At 39.4% G+C, this 18,854-nt stretch overlaps 1 protein-coding gene across 1 annotated transcript; it reads right to left on the reverse strand.

Moving 5' to 3' along the window:
- Window positions 1–1,014: 1,014 nt before the first annotated feature.
- NUF2 (NUF2 component of NDC80 kinetochore complex) lies at window positions 1,015–18,783 on the reverse strand. Its single transcript, XM_065674004.1, has 13 exons — window positions 18,597–18,783; window positions 16,473–16,547; window positions 15,013–15,089; window positions 14,291–14,352; window positions 13,280–13,377; window positions 12,609–12,682; window positions 10,165–10,261; window positions 9,016–9,078; window positions 8,004–8,141; window positions 6,854–6,994; window positions 5,903–6,078; window positions 3,941–4,076; window positions 1,015–2,887 (listed from the first exon to the last, which is right to left on the reverse strand). The coding sequence occupies exons 1-13, from the start codon at window positions 18,717–18,719 to the stop codon at window positions 2,738–2,740; spliced, it is 1,410 nt and encodes a 469-aa protein (XP_065530076.1). The 5' UTR covers window positions 18,720–18,783; the 3' UTR covers window positions 1,015–2,737.
- Between the last annotated feature and the right edge of the window lie 71 nt (window positions 18,784–18,854).

An 18,854-nucleotide genomic window follows, 5' to 3' on the forward strand; every position in this document is an offset into this window, starting at 1 on the left:
TGTACTGCTAAAGATTTCACCTTGAATTAATCCATGTGCTGGCTTGTAAGGTTTAGTTATGAACACCACTGTTATCCTTGTTTCAGCCAGATTGAGTTTTCTTCCTAGTAGTTGGCACAATGCTGAGTTTTGGATTTAGTCAGACAACAATGTTGATAGCACACTGATGTTTTAGTTGTCGCTAAGTAGTGTGTACCCTCATCAAGGGCTTCTCAGTTTCTTGTGCTCTGCAGGTGAGGACTGTTCTCATCTCAGCCCATGGGGTTTTACCTTTTTCCAATTCTCCTCCCCATTCCACCAGACAGGTGAGGGAGCAGCTGTGCGGTAGTTGGTTGGCAGCCGTAGGCTCCTTGAGTTTCAGGTTTGTTTGAAACTCCTCAAAAGTATCATTTGACACAGATTCATCATTTTTGACAGAATATTGTTAGTAACTAAACAGATGAAACCAGCCCAAGCAATACAATGCAGATTTGCTACAAACTTTATGTAGTATATTAAATACACTGAAGTACATGCAAAAATGAAAGCAAAACTAAACAAAAAATCAAACCACATATTTAAACAGTGTTATACCAAGCTGTATGGCAGCTACTGCCATTCAGTCATTCTCACAGATAGACTACAGGGAAGGGTGTGATGGCTTCATTCCTCAAAGTCTAGGCTGGCTATTCTCCTCTATCAGCTTCATGATAAATGTCCACCTGTAATTCACTTATTTCACAAGTATGTCTCAAAGTAAAGGGTTTTGTTTGATTTCTACAGTTTTGTTTGATTTGGGCCTTTGCCGAGAGCTCTGGTACAGAAGTACTACCAAAAAACCCAAACAAGATTTTGAACGGCACTGCCCTCTTGAGAGAAATTGAGCTGTGTCACCTTAGCAAAACCATCGTCCCTTCACTCCTATTCAGGTCACACTAGCACTCCCCCACTGCCTTGACATACGGTTCAAGATGAGAAGTTCTTGAAAAGCAGCAGTAGATTCACATCTGGGAAATCAATTATCACTAGATAAAATTTAGGTTTTGTTAGCTTTTATTTATAGATATTTTAGGTACAAACCAATAGGCCACTCTGAAGGCACAGAATCTATTGGAAACACATAAACCTGTCCCCAGAAATCAGAAGTTTCATTTCTTCATGAATTGTGGCTTTTTATTTTACCCAACAGCCTGTGTTGCAAAAAATGAGAGCAGGAACCAGAATCCAGCATTTTCTTTATTCTGCAAGTTCCTAATCACTGATCTCACAGGCCTAAGAATCTGTACATGCATTTTCCTGAAGCAAAAAAGTTTATCCTGTCGAAGTCGTCTGATGGTTGGAGTAATCCCTTGCAGTAACTACTTGAAGTTTCTGGAAATCCCTTTCCCAAAAGCTGCTGTAATGACCAGGCTGTGGAACACAGCCTCCAACAAGTCTTTATGAGAAAGCAGATACTACGACTATATTTATAGAATACCAAGTCACATGATTTTACTTTAAATCTTTATGGCATCACCAAAAAAAGTCACAATCCCAAAATTCTCAGAGAAATTAAAAGAAAGTATCTTGCCAAGCCGGGATATAGGCTAGGCTGACATTAGAAGCAGGGATATCTCAAGAAAGCTCAGGGAAAACTCTTCACAACCCTTGCCATCTGTATTGAGGAATTCTATAGCATTGCAAGTCTGGAAATACCTAAAAATTATCACACCATTCTGAACAGACATCAAGTTCATTAGTAAGTACTGCCAATGAGAAGCAACATCTTCCCATAGATAGTATCTGTATCATGCTAGAATCCATGCTATGGCAAAGGGAATGAAGTATACTGCACATGAAGAACATAATGCTTTAACACACAGCACAAAAGGAGACATTCATAAAAAAAAAAAAAAAACAACAACAACAACAAAAACCAAGAAACCCAACCAACACCAGAAGTTATTCTATGTGTGGTTTAGAGTATGGAATCCATAAAGAACTCTTCTGTGCCTTCATGTGCTTAACATCTTTAGCTCTTGGAAAAATCACCTACTATAGGCAGATAGACTTTGACTGATCTCTACACTAGATGCTGCTACACAACACTGCAAGACTGTTGGGATAACAGAACTCACTGAAAAACGTGAAGTTATGACACACACACCCCACCATCACACAAACTATACTTAGTGGAAATGGGGAAACTGTATGAAAATCTTTGTACTTGGATTAAGACTTGTAAATTAACACAGACTTTCACTGAAATGTTTCACATGCTTCAATATAAGAAAAATCTTCAAAGCAAGACCTTAGAAGTTTTTGATGCCCCAGTAAAAGCTTTAGAAGCAATCATCACCTGCTGGCCCTAACTGACTTGCTAGCACCTCTAGCTAATAAGAGAAGTTGAACAATTAAACAAAACCAGAAAGATATTCTCTATACAGGTTTGAATCATCCACCCTTCATTATTAAAAAAAAAACAAAAAAACCACCTTCTAGTAGTACACACTCCTACAAATGTCCAAACCAAAATTTTTAAATTGGAACATTATGCAAAGTCATTTGGGAGAGAGTGAAGAGGGGGAAAAGACATGAGAGAGAGGTTTAAATATCCTTGTATCAACTATTTCAAAAATTAACATTTTATTTTTTAAAATAATTATAAACACTGGGAAAAAAAAAGCAAGTCATTAATTATCCATGCCACAAAGCACAAGCTCTTCAGTTCAGATACAAGGATAAACATAATGAAAGTGGAATACAAGTGAAGACAAATCTACAAACTGCTTCCAGAAGTCTGAACTCTGAGCAGCCCTTTCTCCAGTTCAGCAACTTTATCTTCCTGTGAGGCTGTGTAACTCTTTGCTGTCTTAATGAGAGAGTCATGATGCTTCTCCAAACAAGCCTTCAGATGTAGGCATATTTCCTAGAAAGAGGAGATAAAGGTGGATGGAATATCCAGAAGCAAAGTTAATATTTATGCTTTATAAGGATTCAAGTGAGAGCAGCCTGTTGGTCTCAAGTGACTTCAAACATACTTCATCCCTTACTTAAGGAGCAACATTAACAGAGTACAGGAAAGTTACAAAACCCCAGAAGAATAAAAGCAGCCACAAGCAAAATCCCGATATCACGATTCTGTTGTAATTCAAGTAGTCAAAATACTAACACAGTCAAGCAACTAGCACCAGCCCAGCATTCACACTACTACCACTCCGTTCTGCATTAACCTGTGCCACCAAGTTCTTTGCTACTATGACTGACACCATTGTCCTCCCAGCATGGACAGTACTTCAGTAATGAACAGATAGGATGAGATGCTACAGGCAGACTATGATCCCCTAACTCCAAACTCATTAGGATTTCAGTCTCTTTTGAAAGCTGAGCTGGACAGTCATCTTCCTGAAAGCCTAGGAAGAAAGTGTTTGTGACATTACAAGTGGTCCAGTATTTGAGTGAGACTGTTGAGAGGATTCTTGTACTGCCCATCACTACAACACAAATGTAAAGTCTCACAGGGCAGGTCCCAGGGGCCAAACAAGGTTAAAAAAAAATACATATTAAAAAAATAATAATAAATCAAGTACCATGATACAAAAACTGGCATCATGCAACTAGCATAATATCTGCTATAGGCACTGGTGGGAAGACAAGTTTAAAATTCACCTCCCAAAATACTGGGCAATCAAAATATTCCAGAGCCTTTTCTCTCTGGTCTGCAAAACCCAATTCTGTGTGCCACCTGTGTAGCCTGCAGAGACAAGAACAAGCCCTTGCAACCCAGTGAGACCACAAGCAAGAAGAACTCTTCCTCCCACTATCCATCCAAACTGCCACCTGCACAGCCTACTCATTTTTAGGCCCAGTAAGTGATCCTTTATCTATACAGCCCAAGTTAAAAATCAGTTTTGATAATACCAAGTAGGATTCCTTTAGGAAAAAAAAAAAAAAAAAAACAAACAAAAACCCCACAACTCACCTTAGCTTTCCTTTCTTGTTTTTCAGCATTATCATTCAGTTGCTGGATTTTGAACCTTGTCTGGTGGATTTCTTTTTGAATAGCCACCACTTTATCATATACAACATCCCTCTTCTCCTGAACTCTGTCACAATATCTAAAGGGGGGAAAAATAAAGTTAGTACTGAGCTATTTGACTAATTCCAGATTAAACTTAATCCCACCACAAAGCTTAAATTTTATGAGCGTGAAACTAGCAGCTTCCAGGAGCAAAGTTATATATCATTTACTTGCTTGGAAATTTGTCCAGTTCTTAAAACTATAAGAACTGAGGCACAAGAAGTGCAAGTGTAACAAAGGGGAGTTAAAGGAGCATATTTAAGAACTTCAGATGTTGCCAGTCAAGGCAACTCAAGTGACTCCAGTGGAAACAACCTAACAGAGAGCTGGACACTGCATCTTCCTGCCTCAGCTTAATGCAGTACAGGTCAATACAGTCCAGGTGTCAATGAAAAGCCCTGCCTAACTCACTGGACCACATTAGAAGCAATAACTAAACTTGATATTTCAGAATAATTGAAAGTCACACATTTTCCTTAGTCCCAGATCACCTCACACCAAATTAGAGCTCTAAGCCCACGCATCTACATATGTCCATCATTTCATTGCATTCCAAACAAAGACTAAATAATATTTCCTCATCTTGTAGGTAAATTCAGATAGCTCCAGCTGTGAGCTGCTATATAATCAGCAAAGCTGTTAGTGTGAAAACAGGAGAGCTATTTTTCAAATGCAAGAAAGACCTACCAGTTTATACTAAGCATTTGCACAATAATTACAGTTGAAACTCCAGCAGCTGTTTTTGCTAAAGAATGGCTCAAATAACTCATATATAGGAATAGCCTACTTATACCTTCTTAAATCAAGGGAACAGTCAGGACATATTCTCATTCACCAGTAAAATCCCGTGTTTTCAAACCACGGTTACCTCCCTTCCCCTCTTGCTTATCAAAACATTCAATTTTATCACTGAAGAGAAATATCTAACACATTACAAAGAGATGAATTTGCAGCAACTTTTAACATAAGAGAGCATTAGATTATGTTATTTTCATTCTTCATTTTGAAGGAAAAGCAGCTTTTAATCAACCTTATCTAGCTGGTGCAATACACTAGATGTGGAGCAAAGAAAGCTTGGGAACCTTGCTGCCATTCTACACACCATACAAGTTTTATTAGCATGACTAAATCTTAGTTGACTCTCTTAGCTCTGTGGAAAAAGCTCTGTTCCATTACAGTTAATCTACCTAGCTAATAGTTTTCCATATTCCCTTTGCTATCTACACACAAAAAGAGTTATATAATAAGCTTTCTCTATAACAGTTCAGCACCTCTAATCTTGCAGTGAAGCCACATTACAGTTTGCTGCTGCAGAAAGTAACTGCTATGCTGTAAACACTGCCTTGCCGCTTGCCTTTAGCATATGGTAGGAAGGTAGATGGGCTAAGAGACTTTGATCAAATGACACTTCCCCTTTTGTTTGAGACACATCATGTCAGGATAATACTCCTCTGAGATATGAGCCCCATTTCCCCATGGGTCTTGAACATCGTTGATAATGAGCAAAAGTGGCAAGGGAAATTATGAAAAATTCATGAAAGGCAAATGGGGCTTTGTTGAAGTCTGATAAGTTGGAAAATTATCCCAATGTGACATTCTCTTTAAGAAGATAAAAGAATCAAGAATAAGCATTATAAATTAAATTAGTGCTCCAATAAAAGAACTGCTGTCAAGTCACATTGCAATTATTGATTTGAGACCCCAAGTCCCTGCCTGCAGCATTACTGGTCTTCATGCAAAGCTATCCCACATCACTCATTTTCTTCTCACTGCTAAACTACATGTTTGTATCAGACATGAACTTCAGTAGCACGTAACAAAGACATAAAGTAGCATCATACAGAAATGTCAACTCATCCATACTCAAATACAGTGTGCTTATATTGCTCAACATCTTCACGCTTCTTTTTTATCTTTATTTCTGCTGTAGACAGCTTCTCATGTTTTGCAGTGACCAGTCTCTTTAAGGAAGTTTCATCTGTCTTCCCCTTTTTCAGCTCCATCTGAGCACTCTCAAGCTGGTCCTCCAGATCTCTGACCTAGAGTACAGAAACATAATAAATTGAGTAGGGAGGAAGGGAAGAGGAAATCAAAATAGCAAACTCTATTGGTTTACTAAGATTAGAACTAACTCCTTACTTTTGGAATATCTGATGCTAACAAATTATCTCAGTGAAATCCCAGTTTCCTAGTATTTATCTGATTTTAAATGCATCCAAATGGACAAGATTCCATCACTTAGAATGATTTTCAGAAATTACGAGTTCTGCTATAGCTCTTAGCTAAGGGGAATTTGAACATATGCTATACAAATACCCAAAAAGACTACACACCATTTTTCAAATACTCCTAACAATTTTATTCTCTCAAAATCGAGTAGCAAATAGCAAGGTACTGTATAGCGACAAACTTTTCATCAGGGAAAGGCTGGCTTAGTAATAAAGTTAAAAGTGCTTAAACCATAACAATTTCTGAAGTAATAATTTTTTGCTGTTAGTTTCTAGGCAGAAGAAACTGGACCTCAGTTCTCTTATTCCATCACTTCCTACCAACAATGCCAAGACAGTTCAAACTATTTTAGGTCAGGTTTCTATGGCAACAAAAGCTTTGACTATTAAAAGTGGTCAATAGTACATGAGTACAGCTATGTTTTACTGACATTTTTAAGAATGAGATTTTTGAAGTTATCCGAATTCTTCGTATTTGGGGAAGAGGAGAGATGGGGACTTTCAAAACAGACATTTACTGACAATCACCTATCTTGCTCAGTCATTAATTTCTCCCTACCCTGACATAAATTTGCATAATACTAACCTCTGATAATACACTGGTCAGTCTTTCCACATTTGCTCCCTGTCTTTCCATCTTCTTTTGATATAACTGTACCTCCAGTTGGCATGATGGCAGAACCTCAACTAGGTCTCTATAACTTTCATATTTCTCAATAACTTCTTGCTTTAAAGAGAAAAGACTATTAATAAATAGCTTTACAGCTCGGCTATTATTTTGTATAGTATTAATGCATATTAACTTTCATATCCATTCCCTCATTGTTTTATATACATTAGAAGTAGTATTTAATAGTTCCTGAAATAAGTTCTTCAGTTTGTAAAAAGAAGCATTTATTTGTAAAGCACAAAGTGACACACAAGTGTTTTACACTGAACTAACAAGCTTGTTAGAAGAGCTTTCACAACAGGAAAAAAGGAAAAAAAAAAAGCACAACCACACTGTACAGTAAAGAAATTCTATACTGGTAAAACCAGAGTTACATACAGCATCATAAAAACAAATGTCTGGAATTAAAGCAGTAAGACTTCCACCTCTGGAACAAAATTAGCTAAGAGACAAAGTGGTGCAACCTTCACTAATGTATGAGTGATCATGAACTTCAAGCATTTCAAAACTGGACACTACTACAAAAAAAAAAAAAACACAAAAAAAAAATTAAACCCAAAAAACCAAAACCAACTAGGAAGATAACTCAGTGTTCGGCATACTAGTGGAGACAGACATGAATTCTAGAAACAATGAACAACAGAAATACTATGAAGAATACAATCCAGATTATATGGATGTTTGTAAGCTGTCAAAATATTGTCAACTCTAGAGAGCAAACAGCCAGACAGATATAATATAAATTTGAGAGTTCTACACCTGGTTTCATAAATAAATAGTTACTCATTGAGGACAAAGCAGCAGTGACTGCAATCTAAAAAAATAAAATAAAATATAAAATATCAAAAAAACAAAAAAAAAACCCACACAAACCACCAACACAAAAAAGCCACACACACAACCAACTTTCAGTTTTCTCTGAAGCTGATTTAATTTCAGACTAACCACTGTTGATTTGTCACTAAAAGTATAAGTCATTCAAGCAGCAGTTTTAGATTATGACAGTTCAGTAAAACATGCTTTTTCTAACAGAATACCTCCTTGTGTAGGCAGAGAAAAACCTCACCTTGGATCTCTTGAGTTTCTTAACAGTCTCTTTCATCATTTCTTTGTAATTTTTCAGTTCCTCTGGACTCTCCACAATTTTTGATTTTAGCTGCTCTTGTTCTTCTTTCAAAGTAGCCATTGTCACTTTAAGTTCATTCTAGTTAACAAGAAACATATTTTCAATATTAGCAACTAGGTGAACAAAGAGGAATTGTGACGTATGGTTTGCCAGGGTCTTGCAACGAGACAAAAACTTTTCTCTAAGTTGTTCTCTATTAGAATCACAGAATAGTTAGGGTTGGAAAGGACCTTAAGGTCATCTAGTTCCAGAAATTTCTAAAAAAAAAAAAAAAATAAAAAAAATATATATATATATTTTATTTTCCCCTTAACAGCATGAATATTCCCAATCAAAGCAGTTAACAGTCCATTTTGCTCCCTGAACGTGCTTATTCAGGTGCAAAACTAAGTTACAAGAACAGTGCCTAACTAATATTCCACAAAAGGCCTGCCAGCTAATACATATTACCAACAGTACTCCTTTCAGAACCCCTCACCTAGGGCAATCAGGGTAGTCTATGCATGGTTTCAGAGACAGCTGTATCAATCTGGTAGAAGAGCTACAAGCTTCCTGTGCAATCTCTCAAAAACCTGCTGGTTTATCTCCACCAGGTCAGTGGCTGCCTCATTAGCCATACTATGCACTGAAAGTAAGCCCATAGCATCTCAGAAACCCAGATTTCTTGCCCTTTGACAGGTCAGCTTCCTGAACACAGACAGAGCTTTACATCAAAGAGATGTGCATTTAAAGTTACCAATAAAACAAACTACTGCAGTAAAACTTCAGAGCAGGGAGTTATGATACCAAATCAGTTGAAAAAATAGAAAATAATAATAATAATAATAATAATAATAGTCACCACCTAAACATTACCTAGCTCCAAGAATAATTTTATCCTAGAAAGAAAGATGATCTATTAGTTGATCTGAGATGCAAGCTACAGCCTACCCCCACACAGAGGTGTACTTACCAGTTTCCGGGTACTCTCTGCAATAGCCGACTTCTTCTGTGCAATCACTTCTTGCAAAGCTGTCTAAAAAAAAAAAAAAAATCTGAGCATTCAACAAGCTTTAAATAAACATCTCTACAACCGCTGCCTCCTTTAGCTTTCTATCACAGAACTGTCTACACGTAAAATCCCATTTATGGTTTCTTTGGCGTGCTTTAACTAGGCAAACAAAATTGCAGCCTATAAGGTTTAAAAGACAGGGACAAAGAACATTGTCACAAAAGCCAGTGGGAGCACTAAGGACACAGCCAGCAGTAGGTAACTAGGAACAGGGATAAGAGAAAGAGTACTACTTCGTTCTATTCTATGCCAACCCTGACAGCATTGTACACACAGAACCTTCTTCACCAGAGTCACTGTTCCTGAGAAAAATCTAAGTTAATATAAGGTCCCAAATAATATAGAGGTCAAATACTTAATAATATTAATAGTAGAGACGTGCCTTAAAATTTAAAAAAAAAAAAAAAAAACACAAAAAAACCCCCAAAAAAAAAACCCAAAAAACACACCCACCCACAAAAACAAACAAACAAACAAATCTGTGATTAGTGTTATTTTTGTTTTGTGGGCTTTTTTTATTTTCTCTGACGCAGATGAAAAAGTTACTTATTAGACCTTTGAGGCAAGGTGTCATTGCTGGAAAGCTACACCTGCAATCAACCATGCTCTTTTTGCTAGGCATTCCCTTTGGTGACCCTTCTTAGGCCTCATTTCCTGCCATGGCTCACCTCCAGTTCCAATTCTTTGAATTCATAGGCAAAACAAAGGGAAATGTACTCATGTTATTGTTCAGAAGTGTGAAGTGTATCTCCGAAGTCACTGCAATTATGCATTTCAAAAAGAAAGGGAGTACAACAAGTATATATTCATCTCTAACTCCAATTTCCAGTGTTTCACATTCCTTAAAATGAAATGAAGGGTTGGTGCTAGGTGTTAGACAAGACATTGAGTTGCAATGACATTGGTTTTAAATCAGAGAAGTCCCCTTTATTCTTTGTAAAAATAAAGGGCAGGAAACAAGAAAAAAAAAGAACAACAGAAATAAGGAACATCCATGATCAGAAGCTGTTAGCAGCACTTGAGAGTAATATATATATCACAAGATCATACCTGTTTTCGACGATAGTCTTGCCTTAGTAGTTGTTCCAGTTCTCGAATGTTATCTGTCAGTTGCTTGACCTCTGCTTGATGTTCAACTGGAACAGTGCTAAGCAAAAAAGTAAGGTATTGCACAGTTTCAGCATAATTATAGTCAGGTCAACAGAGCACAGTAGATAAATCACTCTCTCCAAATAGTTTACAACCAGTGACTTTAGTAAACAGGTCAAGACAGTCTCCAAGTAACATTTTATTCTCCTTTACTTGTAAGATTCTGTAGTTGAAGCACGATCTAAAGAGCTATTTTGGCAAGAAGTGGTACATACTGTCCTGAGTTCAGCAGTAGCAGTTATTTTTCTCTTTCTTAGTAGCTGGTGCAGTGCTGTATTTTCAACTTTAGTCTGGGAACAGCTGATAACACCGATGTTTTTAGTTGTTGCTAAGAAATGTTTACTCTAATCAAGGACATTTTCAGTCTCATGCTCTGCCAGTGAGGAGGGGTGCAGACAGCTGTGAGGAAGCAGAGACAGGACACCTGACCCAAACTAGCCAAAGGGGCATTCCATACCACAGCATGTCACGTCTAGTATATAAACTGAGGGGAATTATCCAGAAGGGCCAGATCACTGCTCATGTCAGGCTGGGTATCAGTCAGCAGGTGGCAAGCAACTGTATTGTACATCACTTGTGATTGTTTTCTTTTCCTTTTCTCCTTTTAGTTTTATTCTCTCCCCTTGTTATTTCCCTTATTATTATTGGTGGTAGTAGTAGTAGTTTTGTATTATACCTTAGTTACTGGACTGTTCTTATCTCAACCAGTGGGATTTACATTCTTTCAGTTCTTCTCCCCATCACCCTGGGAGCCGGGTGGAAGAAAGTGGGGAGTGAATGAGCAGCTGCATGGTTCTGAGTTACCAGCTGGGCTTAAACCACGACAAAGCGTAACAGAAAACTAAAGATCATGTTCAGCAAAGTACAAGAGAACAACACTTTGACCAATTTTGTTATGATTTTCATTTATAAAATTTGCATATTACTTGCCATTGAAACAGCTTGTATTAGAGTAGACCTACAGCTAGCTAGAGAACCTCCTGGCTAGCACATACCAAGAACAGCTATAAGAGAAAAAACTCATTGTTTTGTAAGTTATCTCTTCATCATATTACCCACAAGCAAAAAAAAAAAAACCTTAATGCAAATACACAGGCAGAAGAACTAAATAGCCTGAAATGAAAAATGGGGCAAACATGTCAAATAACTAAGGAAGACAACTTCATGCATCTATTAGAGATGGGCTTCCTACAGCTATTGCAGATAAAGACATCTCGCCAAAAACTAACCATAACAGCAAAAGGCTTCACCATAGTCCCAAAAAAACAGTATCCTCCCAAAGAAACCATGTACTCCCAAAGTCATATGTTTATTCTCTGCCAGCAACTCATCTACCCTAACGCCAGTAGAGCTACTTCCATTAACCCTAAACTAATCCAACAGCAACACCTCAGTATTTTCTAGCTTATTTCCCAGGCAGGCTAACCACCACCACAGTCAGATAACGGCCAACAGGGAAGTCAAGTTTTCTGAAAGTAAACATCCCTCCAGTAGTATCAATCAATTCTGTCAAATCACACAGCTTAACTACCCAGTTGCTTTTTAGGCACCCCATATAGAATCATTTAGGTTGGAAGAGATAGAATCCAACCGTTAACCTAGCACTGCCAAGTCCACCACAAAGCCACATCCCTAAGCCCCACATCTACATATCTTTTAAAAACTCCACCACTTCCTAGGGAAGCCTGTTCCAATGCTTGACAACCCTTTCGGGGAAGAATTTTTTCCTAACACCTAATCTAAACCTCCCCTGGCGCAACTCAAGGCCATTTCCCACACCTTGCTATAGCCTTCTTCCAGGTAGTTGAGGAGAGCAATACAGTCTCCCCTGAGCCTCCTTTTCTCCAGGCTAAACAAACCTAGTTCGCTCAGCTGCTCCTCATAAGACTTGTTCTCTAGATATTTCATCAGCTTTGTTGCCCTTCTCTGGACCCACTCCTGTACAAGACAGCACCTCAATGTCTGTCTTGTACTTGAGGGGCCCAAAACTGAACACAGTATTCAGGGTGCACCCTCACCACTGCCAAGTACAGGGGGACAATCACTTCCCTAGTCCTGTTGGCCACACTGTTTCTGATACAAGTAGAGATGCTATTGGCCTTCTTGGCCAGCAGAACACACTGCCAGCTGTTGACCAGCACCCCCATGTCCTTTTCCACCAGCCACTCTTCCGCAAGCCTATAGCATTGCATGGGGTTGTTAGGACCCAAGTGCAAGGATCAGCATTTAGCCTTATTGAACCTCATACAACTGGCCTGAGCCCACCTATCCAGCATGTCCAGATTGTGTGAACTGAACAAGAAAGTCACATAGTGCCTCTCACGGTGCTTACTCCTCCTACTCACTTCAGTTTCTCCAGCTTTGCTGCTGCCTCCCTATTTGCAGTCTCCATTTGTTGGTGTTTCTCCATAGCTGCTTTCTGCAAATTAAATAGAGATTTTTTTTTTTTATTTTAGAGGAATATAGTTTCTCTCTGGGCTTCTATTAGAGCCCTGTTCATCATTATTTCACACAAAATGCACTATCTATGAACTTCTGAGATATTCAGAAGAGGAGATACCGGCAACTCAGTCCACTGACTCTACATCTATCTTTTCTCAAAATAATGCAGGGTGTGAGACCTTTGCTTATCAGGCTAAACAATCAAATAAGTTACTGGGAAAAAAAAAATAATCAGGTAATAGCTCAAGAAATAACTTAGCCATGGTCATAAAGAAACCTTTACAACATTGACAAGCTCATCCACTCTTCTAAACTGACAAGTTTCCTTAGGAGCTCTGCAAAGGCTCTTCTTTAACCATTTACAATAGCTGTGTATGCTTATAACATGAAATATAGTTGTATAAATTTCATGCAGTATTAAACTGGTACCTTCCTGTATTACTTGGCTATATTTAAGATTCCAATGTGTTACATAAACATGCAGTTAAAAAGCACAGCCTTTACACTCCCAGTTCTAGGTTAACATTAATTATCTTTAAGTAGGTATCTAGAGCAAAATGGCACCCAATCTTACATAGTTCTGTTGTAACTCCAAGTAGACCTCACGTCGGGATTCTCTGAAATGCATGAAGTTGAGAATACCACTCAAGAAGCGAACTGTCCTCTTTGTTTCTGAAATAGGAATTGCAAGCCATCACTATGCTGGTTTTCACATGCACTGCAACTGCTTAGGAAAAGTTGGAAAAACTTAATTCAAAGAGGCAAAAATTACAGAACAATAAAATCCCAATTAGTTCTTCTCCTGCTCACCTTGCAAAGGTTTCACAGACTACACAAAACCTAGCACCAAACTATGAACTTACAGTGTCCTAGCAATTCTATGCTATTTAACAAATAGAAATGGCATCTTAGAAATTACCTATTAACATACAGCCTCCCACTAAAACAAAAGTCAGGGAGAAAGAGTGCCAATCTTCAACTACAGCTCTGAAGACAGAACGTCACTGTAACTCTCAGGCTAACTGAAGACAGTAGTTTGAACTGCAGGAGCTCTTTGGCTCTATTCCAAGCAAACTTTGGGGAATATGATTACAACGGCCTAGGATGTCTTAGACAAGACAGCCAAAAGTTCCTCAGGATAGCCTTTTCTATTTTGTTTGTGTTGTACCTGAATTACCACAGCTGGATATTGAAAAGGGCGAAACAAAAACTCAGTCGCCTCCTACACAAGCATCAGCATAATAAATCCTATGGCATTCCATAGCTGCAAGGGTAATTTTAATTATCATCTATTCTTATAGCATTTCAGGTATGTCACAGTCCACTCTCTAGGCCAGCAGTTCAACAGACTTCTAGAATTCAAAACTCCCCTCAATTACTTAACTGGATTAGCATACATAAGGAGGAGAACTGCTCATTAGAACCAGCTTGTCTAAGGGCCACAGCAACCATCAGAAGACGGAAGCCATGAACAGTTCCCCATACTAGATGCCCATCTGGCTATGCCATATGAGATAAAGCACTTGGATATCAAAGCAACACCTAACACCCCAGGAAACACAAGGATTACAGTGCTCTTGCTTACTTGGGTTTAACACATCAGCAATTTGAAAATCATTAATCTGGCACACTGGAAGCAACCGCTCCCTGCAAGGAAAACAAAATACAACTTTATCTGCAATAATCATTATTCTGCTTTTGTGCTATACTCATTTACTACAAAATGGATCTTGTCCCTCTAACCCCAGAGCATACATACAGGAAGCACAGACCACATTAAGTCGCAGAAGAATGACACAGCAGGACTCCACACAATGATCAGCATTAAAAGTTTGTATATCATCTCACAAAGTTTTCTATAGACAAAATACTTGCCTCTAGAACAAGTTTTTACGCTAATCAGGAATTCCTACACTTAACTGTTACTCTATTCTCCCTTTACAACTGAAACTAAGCTTAAAGTCTAATATTCACCTCATTCTGACAAGAATCTACACAGGATTCAGACAAGTTTAAACAACAGGTACTTAAGATCCCTTTTCTAGGCGTAATGACCCTCTAGCCAAAGTATACCCATTTTGGCAAGGCTGGATTATTTAGTTAACACACTCATTTTGACAAGATAGACTAAAATTCTCAGCAGGCAGCTATTAAATACTGCTGTCCCCTGTTCATCTGCAAATTTCACATTGCTCAGAACCAACACTGGAATCAGCATCAGCGAAAAGGCATAAAGCCCCACTACTTTTGGTAAATTGGACCTTTACAAGGAATTGCAACTGAACAGATGCAACATCTTCTACTTACATGTGAATATACAAGTTACAAACGGGTAGAAAGCCTTCAAATATCTGTGGATACATTACACCCGTGTTGAGTGGCATCTAAAAAAAAAACCAAAACAAAGAGTCAATGCATAAGTATAGAATATTTAAACAAAAACTACACAGGTCTGTTTCCAAAACGTAAGATAATTCAAAGAGGTTAAACACCAAGGATGGTCTCCCCATCTCCCTATGGAACACATGTTAGAGGCTGAAGAATGCCATCAAGTTTATCAGCAGACTATTTTAAGTGCCAATTTTGGCTGGTCAAATTGTAAGATGACAATAGTAACTAAAGAAGCAACATTACAAACTTTGGAATTCAATCAAAACCTTCCATTTTATTTTGTTCAAAACTGGTGCAGAAGGAAAAATCTCGGCATTACACACCTAACACCAAAAAGCTCTTCCCTAAAACATACTGAAATTCGGACACTCAACTGGTGCTGAAATCAGAAGGCAGCAGGAGCAGTACACTGCCACCCATTTCTGATATTTTAAGCCTCAAACTGTATTAGTATCCCAGTTAATAACTTGATTCTTCAGAGGCAATGACATCTTGTGCATATATTATCTTCCTTTTCAGTTTATTCAAAAATGGCATAAGACATTACTATTTACCCTCACTTAGGAATCAGTTCTTGTTTAACACAGACAGAAGATAAATTGTTAATCAACAAGGTAACAGTTAACGTGCAGCTGCTCTTCTCCTTACTTTCTTCTCAGTTAATGGAAATGTGGAGATGATAAAACTTTAAAAGCAATATTTACTTTCCTTGCATACCTGTCTAACACCTAAGCAAAGCAAAGGTCTTCCTCCAGCCAGAACCAAAGGCAGATGCCTAAGGAGCAAGTACATGTTTTCAAGGACAGAGATGGTGTTCCTTCATAAGCTTGTCCAATCCCTCCTGGACATTACAGACATTTCCAGCACCCACTTCACAGCTTAACTGCAGAAGGAGTGGTCTCCACAAAGCCTGTCCTTACAGCCTACAGTGTAAGTGAGCTCCTTTTCATGCCCACTCTAGTGGTGTCGTGGTTTAAACCAATCCACACAGGTCGTCCACTCACCCCCCCCGACCCTCCCCAGAAAGGCAGTCTCCTTTCCATGAATACGTAAACAAAACAACCCAGAGGCAGCACACCCACAAAACCACTATTTCTACAAGTATGTTGACCTGAAGCCAACTTCTACAGCAGGAACAATGATCAAAGCAACTTCTCAGACATGATCAGCAAGGCCCTAGCAACAGCCCACAAATGATGCTCCCAGGTTTGTTTACCTCTGGTAAACAACCTATGCCAAGATCCCACTCATGCAATGACAATATACAGAACAGTAAACTACTTCCAATTTGATAGTGAGAAGATGAAACTAACATTTAATTTATTATGCGCAATTATTTCTTTCACATTTCATTACACCTGCCACTACAGACATACCATGTAAAAATGCTCCAGGCGGATTCCACATATTTTCTGCAGGACTCTCATGTAAATCATATGTAAAACTTCAAGCTGCAGGAAGACATGAATCAGTATTAGAATCATAGAATAGTTACGGGTGGAAGGGATCTTAAGATTATCTAGTTCCAACCCCCCTGCCATGGGCAGGGACACCTCACACTAAACCATGCCACCCAAGGCTCTGCCCAACCTGGCCTTGAACACTGCCAGGGATAGAGCATTCACAGCTTCCTTGGGCAACCCATTCCAGTGCCTCACCACCCTAACAGTAAAGAATTTCTTCCTTATATCCAATCTAAACTTCCCCTGTTTAAGTTTTAACCTGTTACCCCTTGTCCTATCACTACAGTCCCTAATGAATAAACACTCTGTTTATTCCATATGATTGATTATCCAGGGCTTCCAGACCAGGCCATAAAGACTGACAAGCCTTCATGACAAGAGCCAGCAAAACTAACAAGTTTTACCTTCCAATAGTTTGCAATTCAAGCATTACTATCTCATAATACAGTTATAAGAAACAGCAAGCAGCCTGGATAACTACAGCCCTACCTACCATAGCTGTGCATTGTTTTTCATTACATTGCTGCCCACTGAGCAGTTTTCAGAACAGGTGACACCAAAATCTGAAAAAGGTCACAGCACATATAAACCCCATGGCAAGGGCACCCTTCATCACGTTATTAAAATGGAGTGGCAGAAAATACCTACAAGCCAGTTACTCATTTACAGCACTGAACCATGATCAATTCAAATCAATCACACTTCTTAAAAACAATCATCCCACCATTCCCTAACCAAGCAGGGCCAGCCTCCTCCTCCTCCAGCAGGCATAAGCACTTACCTAACAGCACAAGGAATCACACAGTGCATCAATGCAACTTTAAAGTCACTTCGCTTTTGTCGAGGACACTACAAGTCTGTTCTAACACAGTCAGACAGATACAAGAAAAAAAAAAAAGGTGGAGCAGGGAGGGGCTGGGTTTTTTGGGAGGTTTTGGGGGGTTTTTTTACAGCATTGATTTAAAAGCATTAGGTGATCAACTAAGCTGTTGAAACTATGACACTGTACTAAACAGTGGCTATTTTAACCTAGTTCCCACAGAACCAAGAAAGACAGGCTGTTTACTTCCATGTATGTCCATGTTCAAACCCTCACCCCCTTCCTGCTGAGACTTGAGCAAGCTTCTCTCAAGCTGAAGAGAGAAGCTGTAGGTTTAACCCTGTAAAACCTACAAGACTAACCTGCCGCATCAGAAAAACAAATCACCTCACTTAGGAGCACTGCTGCACATCAAAGATCATGCAAGCTGGGGAAACACCTAAAACCAAATTGAACAAGTATTTCATTGTGTATGGAGACATATGGGCAAGGCTGTAAGGACTCTCAAAATAAGGAGGGCATGAAACAAGAGGACCAGATGTCTTCTTCCGAATCAGTGTGGGTCTTTCTCCTTTTGATAAGGCCTGAGAAATAGATAAAAAGCTGCACAAGAAAACAGCTAACGGAGCCTCTCAGAGCGGTAAATACACCCAAACAAGAACATGTAGTTAACTAGCAAAACTAAACAAGCATTCCAATGTTCTTCACTAACATATCTCCATAATAAAGGTAAAATGAGTGGGGATATTTCTCCCCAGTCGGCTACCACAATCCTCAGAGACCACTCCTCAAATTCACAGCACCTGCACCATGGCCTTATCTACCCGAATTACCATACACAATGAGTAACAAGAACCAGATGGCATTCCATGGAATTATGATTAATACATGCGTAATACAGCTACACAAAATGTAATCTGTCTCTTCTTGGTGTGCATGACAGGCAGAGCAAACCCCCATGCACCTGGTACCATAACAAAGTAATATCAGCTTTCTAGCCTATCACGCTGGTTAGAAAGCTTATTTAAAATCACAGGAAAGGACCCTAAAGCTCACCCAGTTCCAACCCCCTGCCAGAGGCAGGAACACCTTCCACTAGACCAGGTTGCTCCAAAGCCCCGTCCAGCCTGACCCTGAACACTGCCAGGGATGGGCTCCCCCTGCCACTCCCGCCCCACCACCGCGGGCCGCAGCCTCGTCCAAACACTCTCACGCACCTTGGGGCTGCCGAACACATCGCTCTTGACCAGGTTCCGAGCCTCGGCCCCGGTTAGGATGAGGCCGCGGAGGTAAGTGATGATATCGTCGGGGCTGTACTGAGGGAAAGTGAGCACCTCCATCCCGAGCAGGACAGCCACCACACCGCCAACGGCCCCTCGGCTTGAATCCGGCGGGCAACTCCCCCGCCACCGCGCCGCGTCACGCGCAACACGCCGATGGCCAATCCGCGACCGCGCCAGCGGGAGGGGGCGGGC

This window comes from Lathamus discolor, chromosome 3 (genome assembly GCF_037157495.1).
Source record: "Lathamus discolor isolate bLatDis1 chromosome 3, bLatDis1.hap1, whole genome shotgun sequence".
Taxonomy (NCBI): Eukaryota; Metazoa; Chordata; class Aves; order Psittaciformes; family Psittacidae; genus Lathamus; species Lathamus discolor.

What these genes read in the sequence shown, in the direction of transcription:
- NUF2 (XM_065674004.1), bottom strand. Translation starts at nt 18,719, where the DNA reads ATGGAGGTGCTCACTTTCCCTCAGTACAGCCCCGACGATATCATCACT. An exon ending in TGCTGATGTGTTAAACCCAA is followed by an intron (nt 13,378 to 14,290) that starts GTAAGCAAGAGC and finishes TTCCTATTTCAG; the next exon opens with AAACAAAGAGGACAGTTCGC. An exon ending in TATAAGCACACTGTATTTGA is followed by an intron (nt 4,077 to 5,902) that starts GTATGGATGAGT and finishes TCCCCCCTTTAG; the next exon opens with ATATTGTGACAGAGTTCAGG.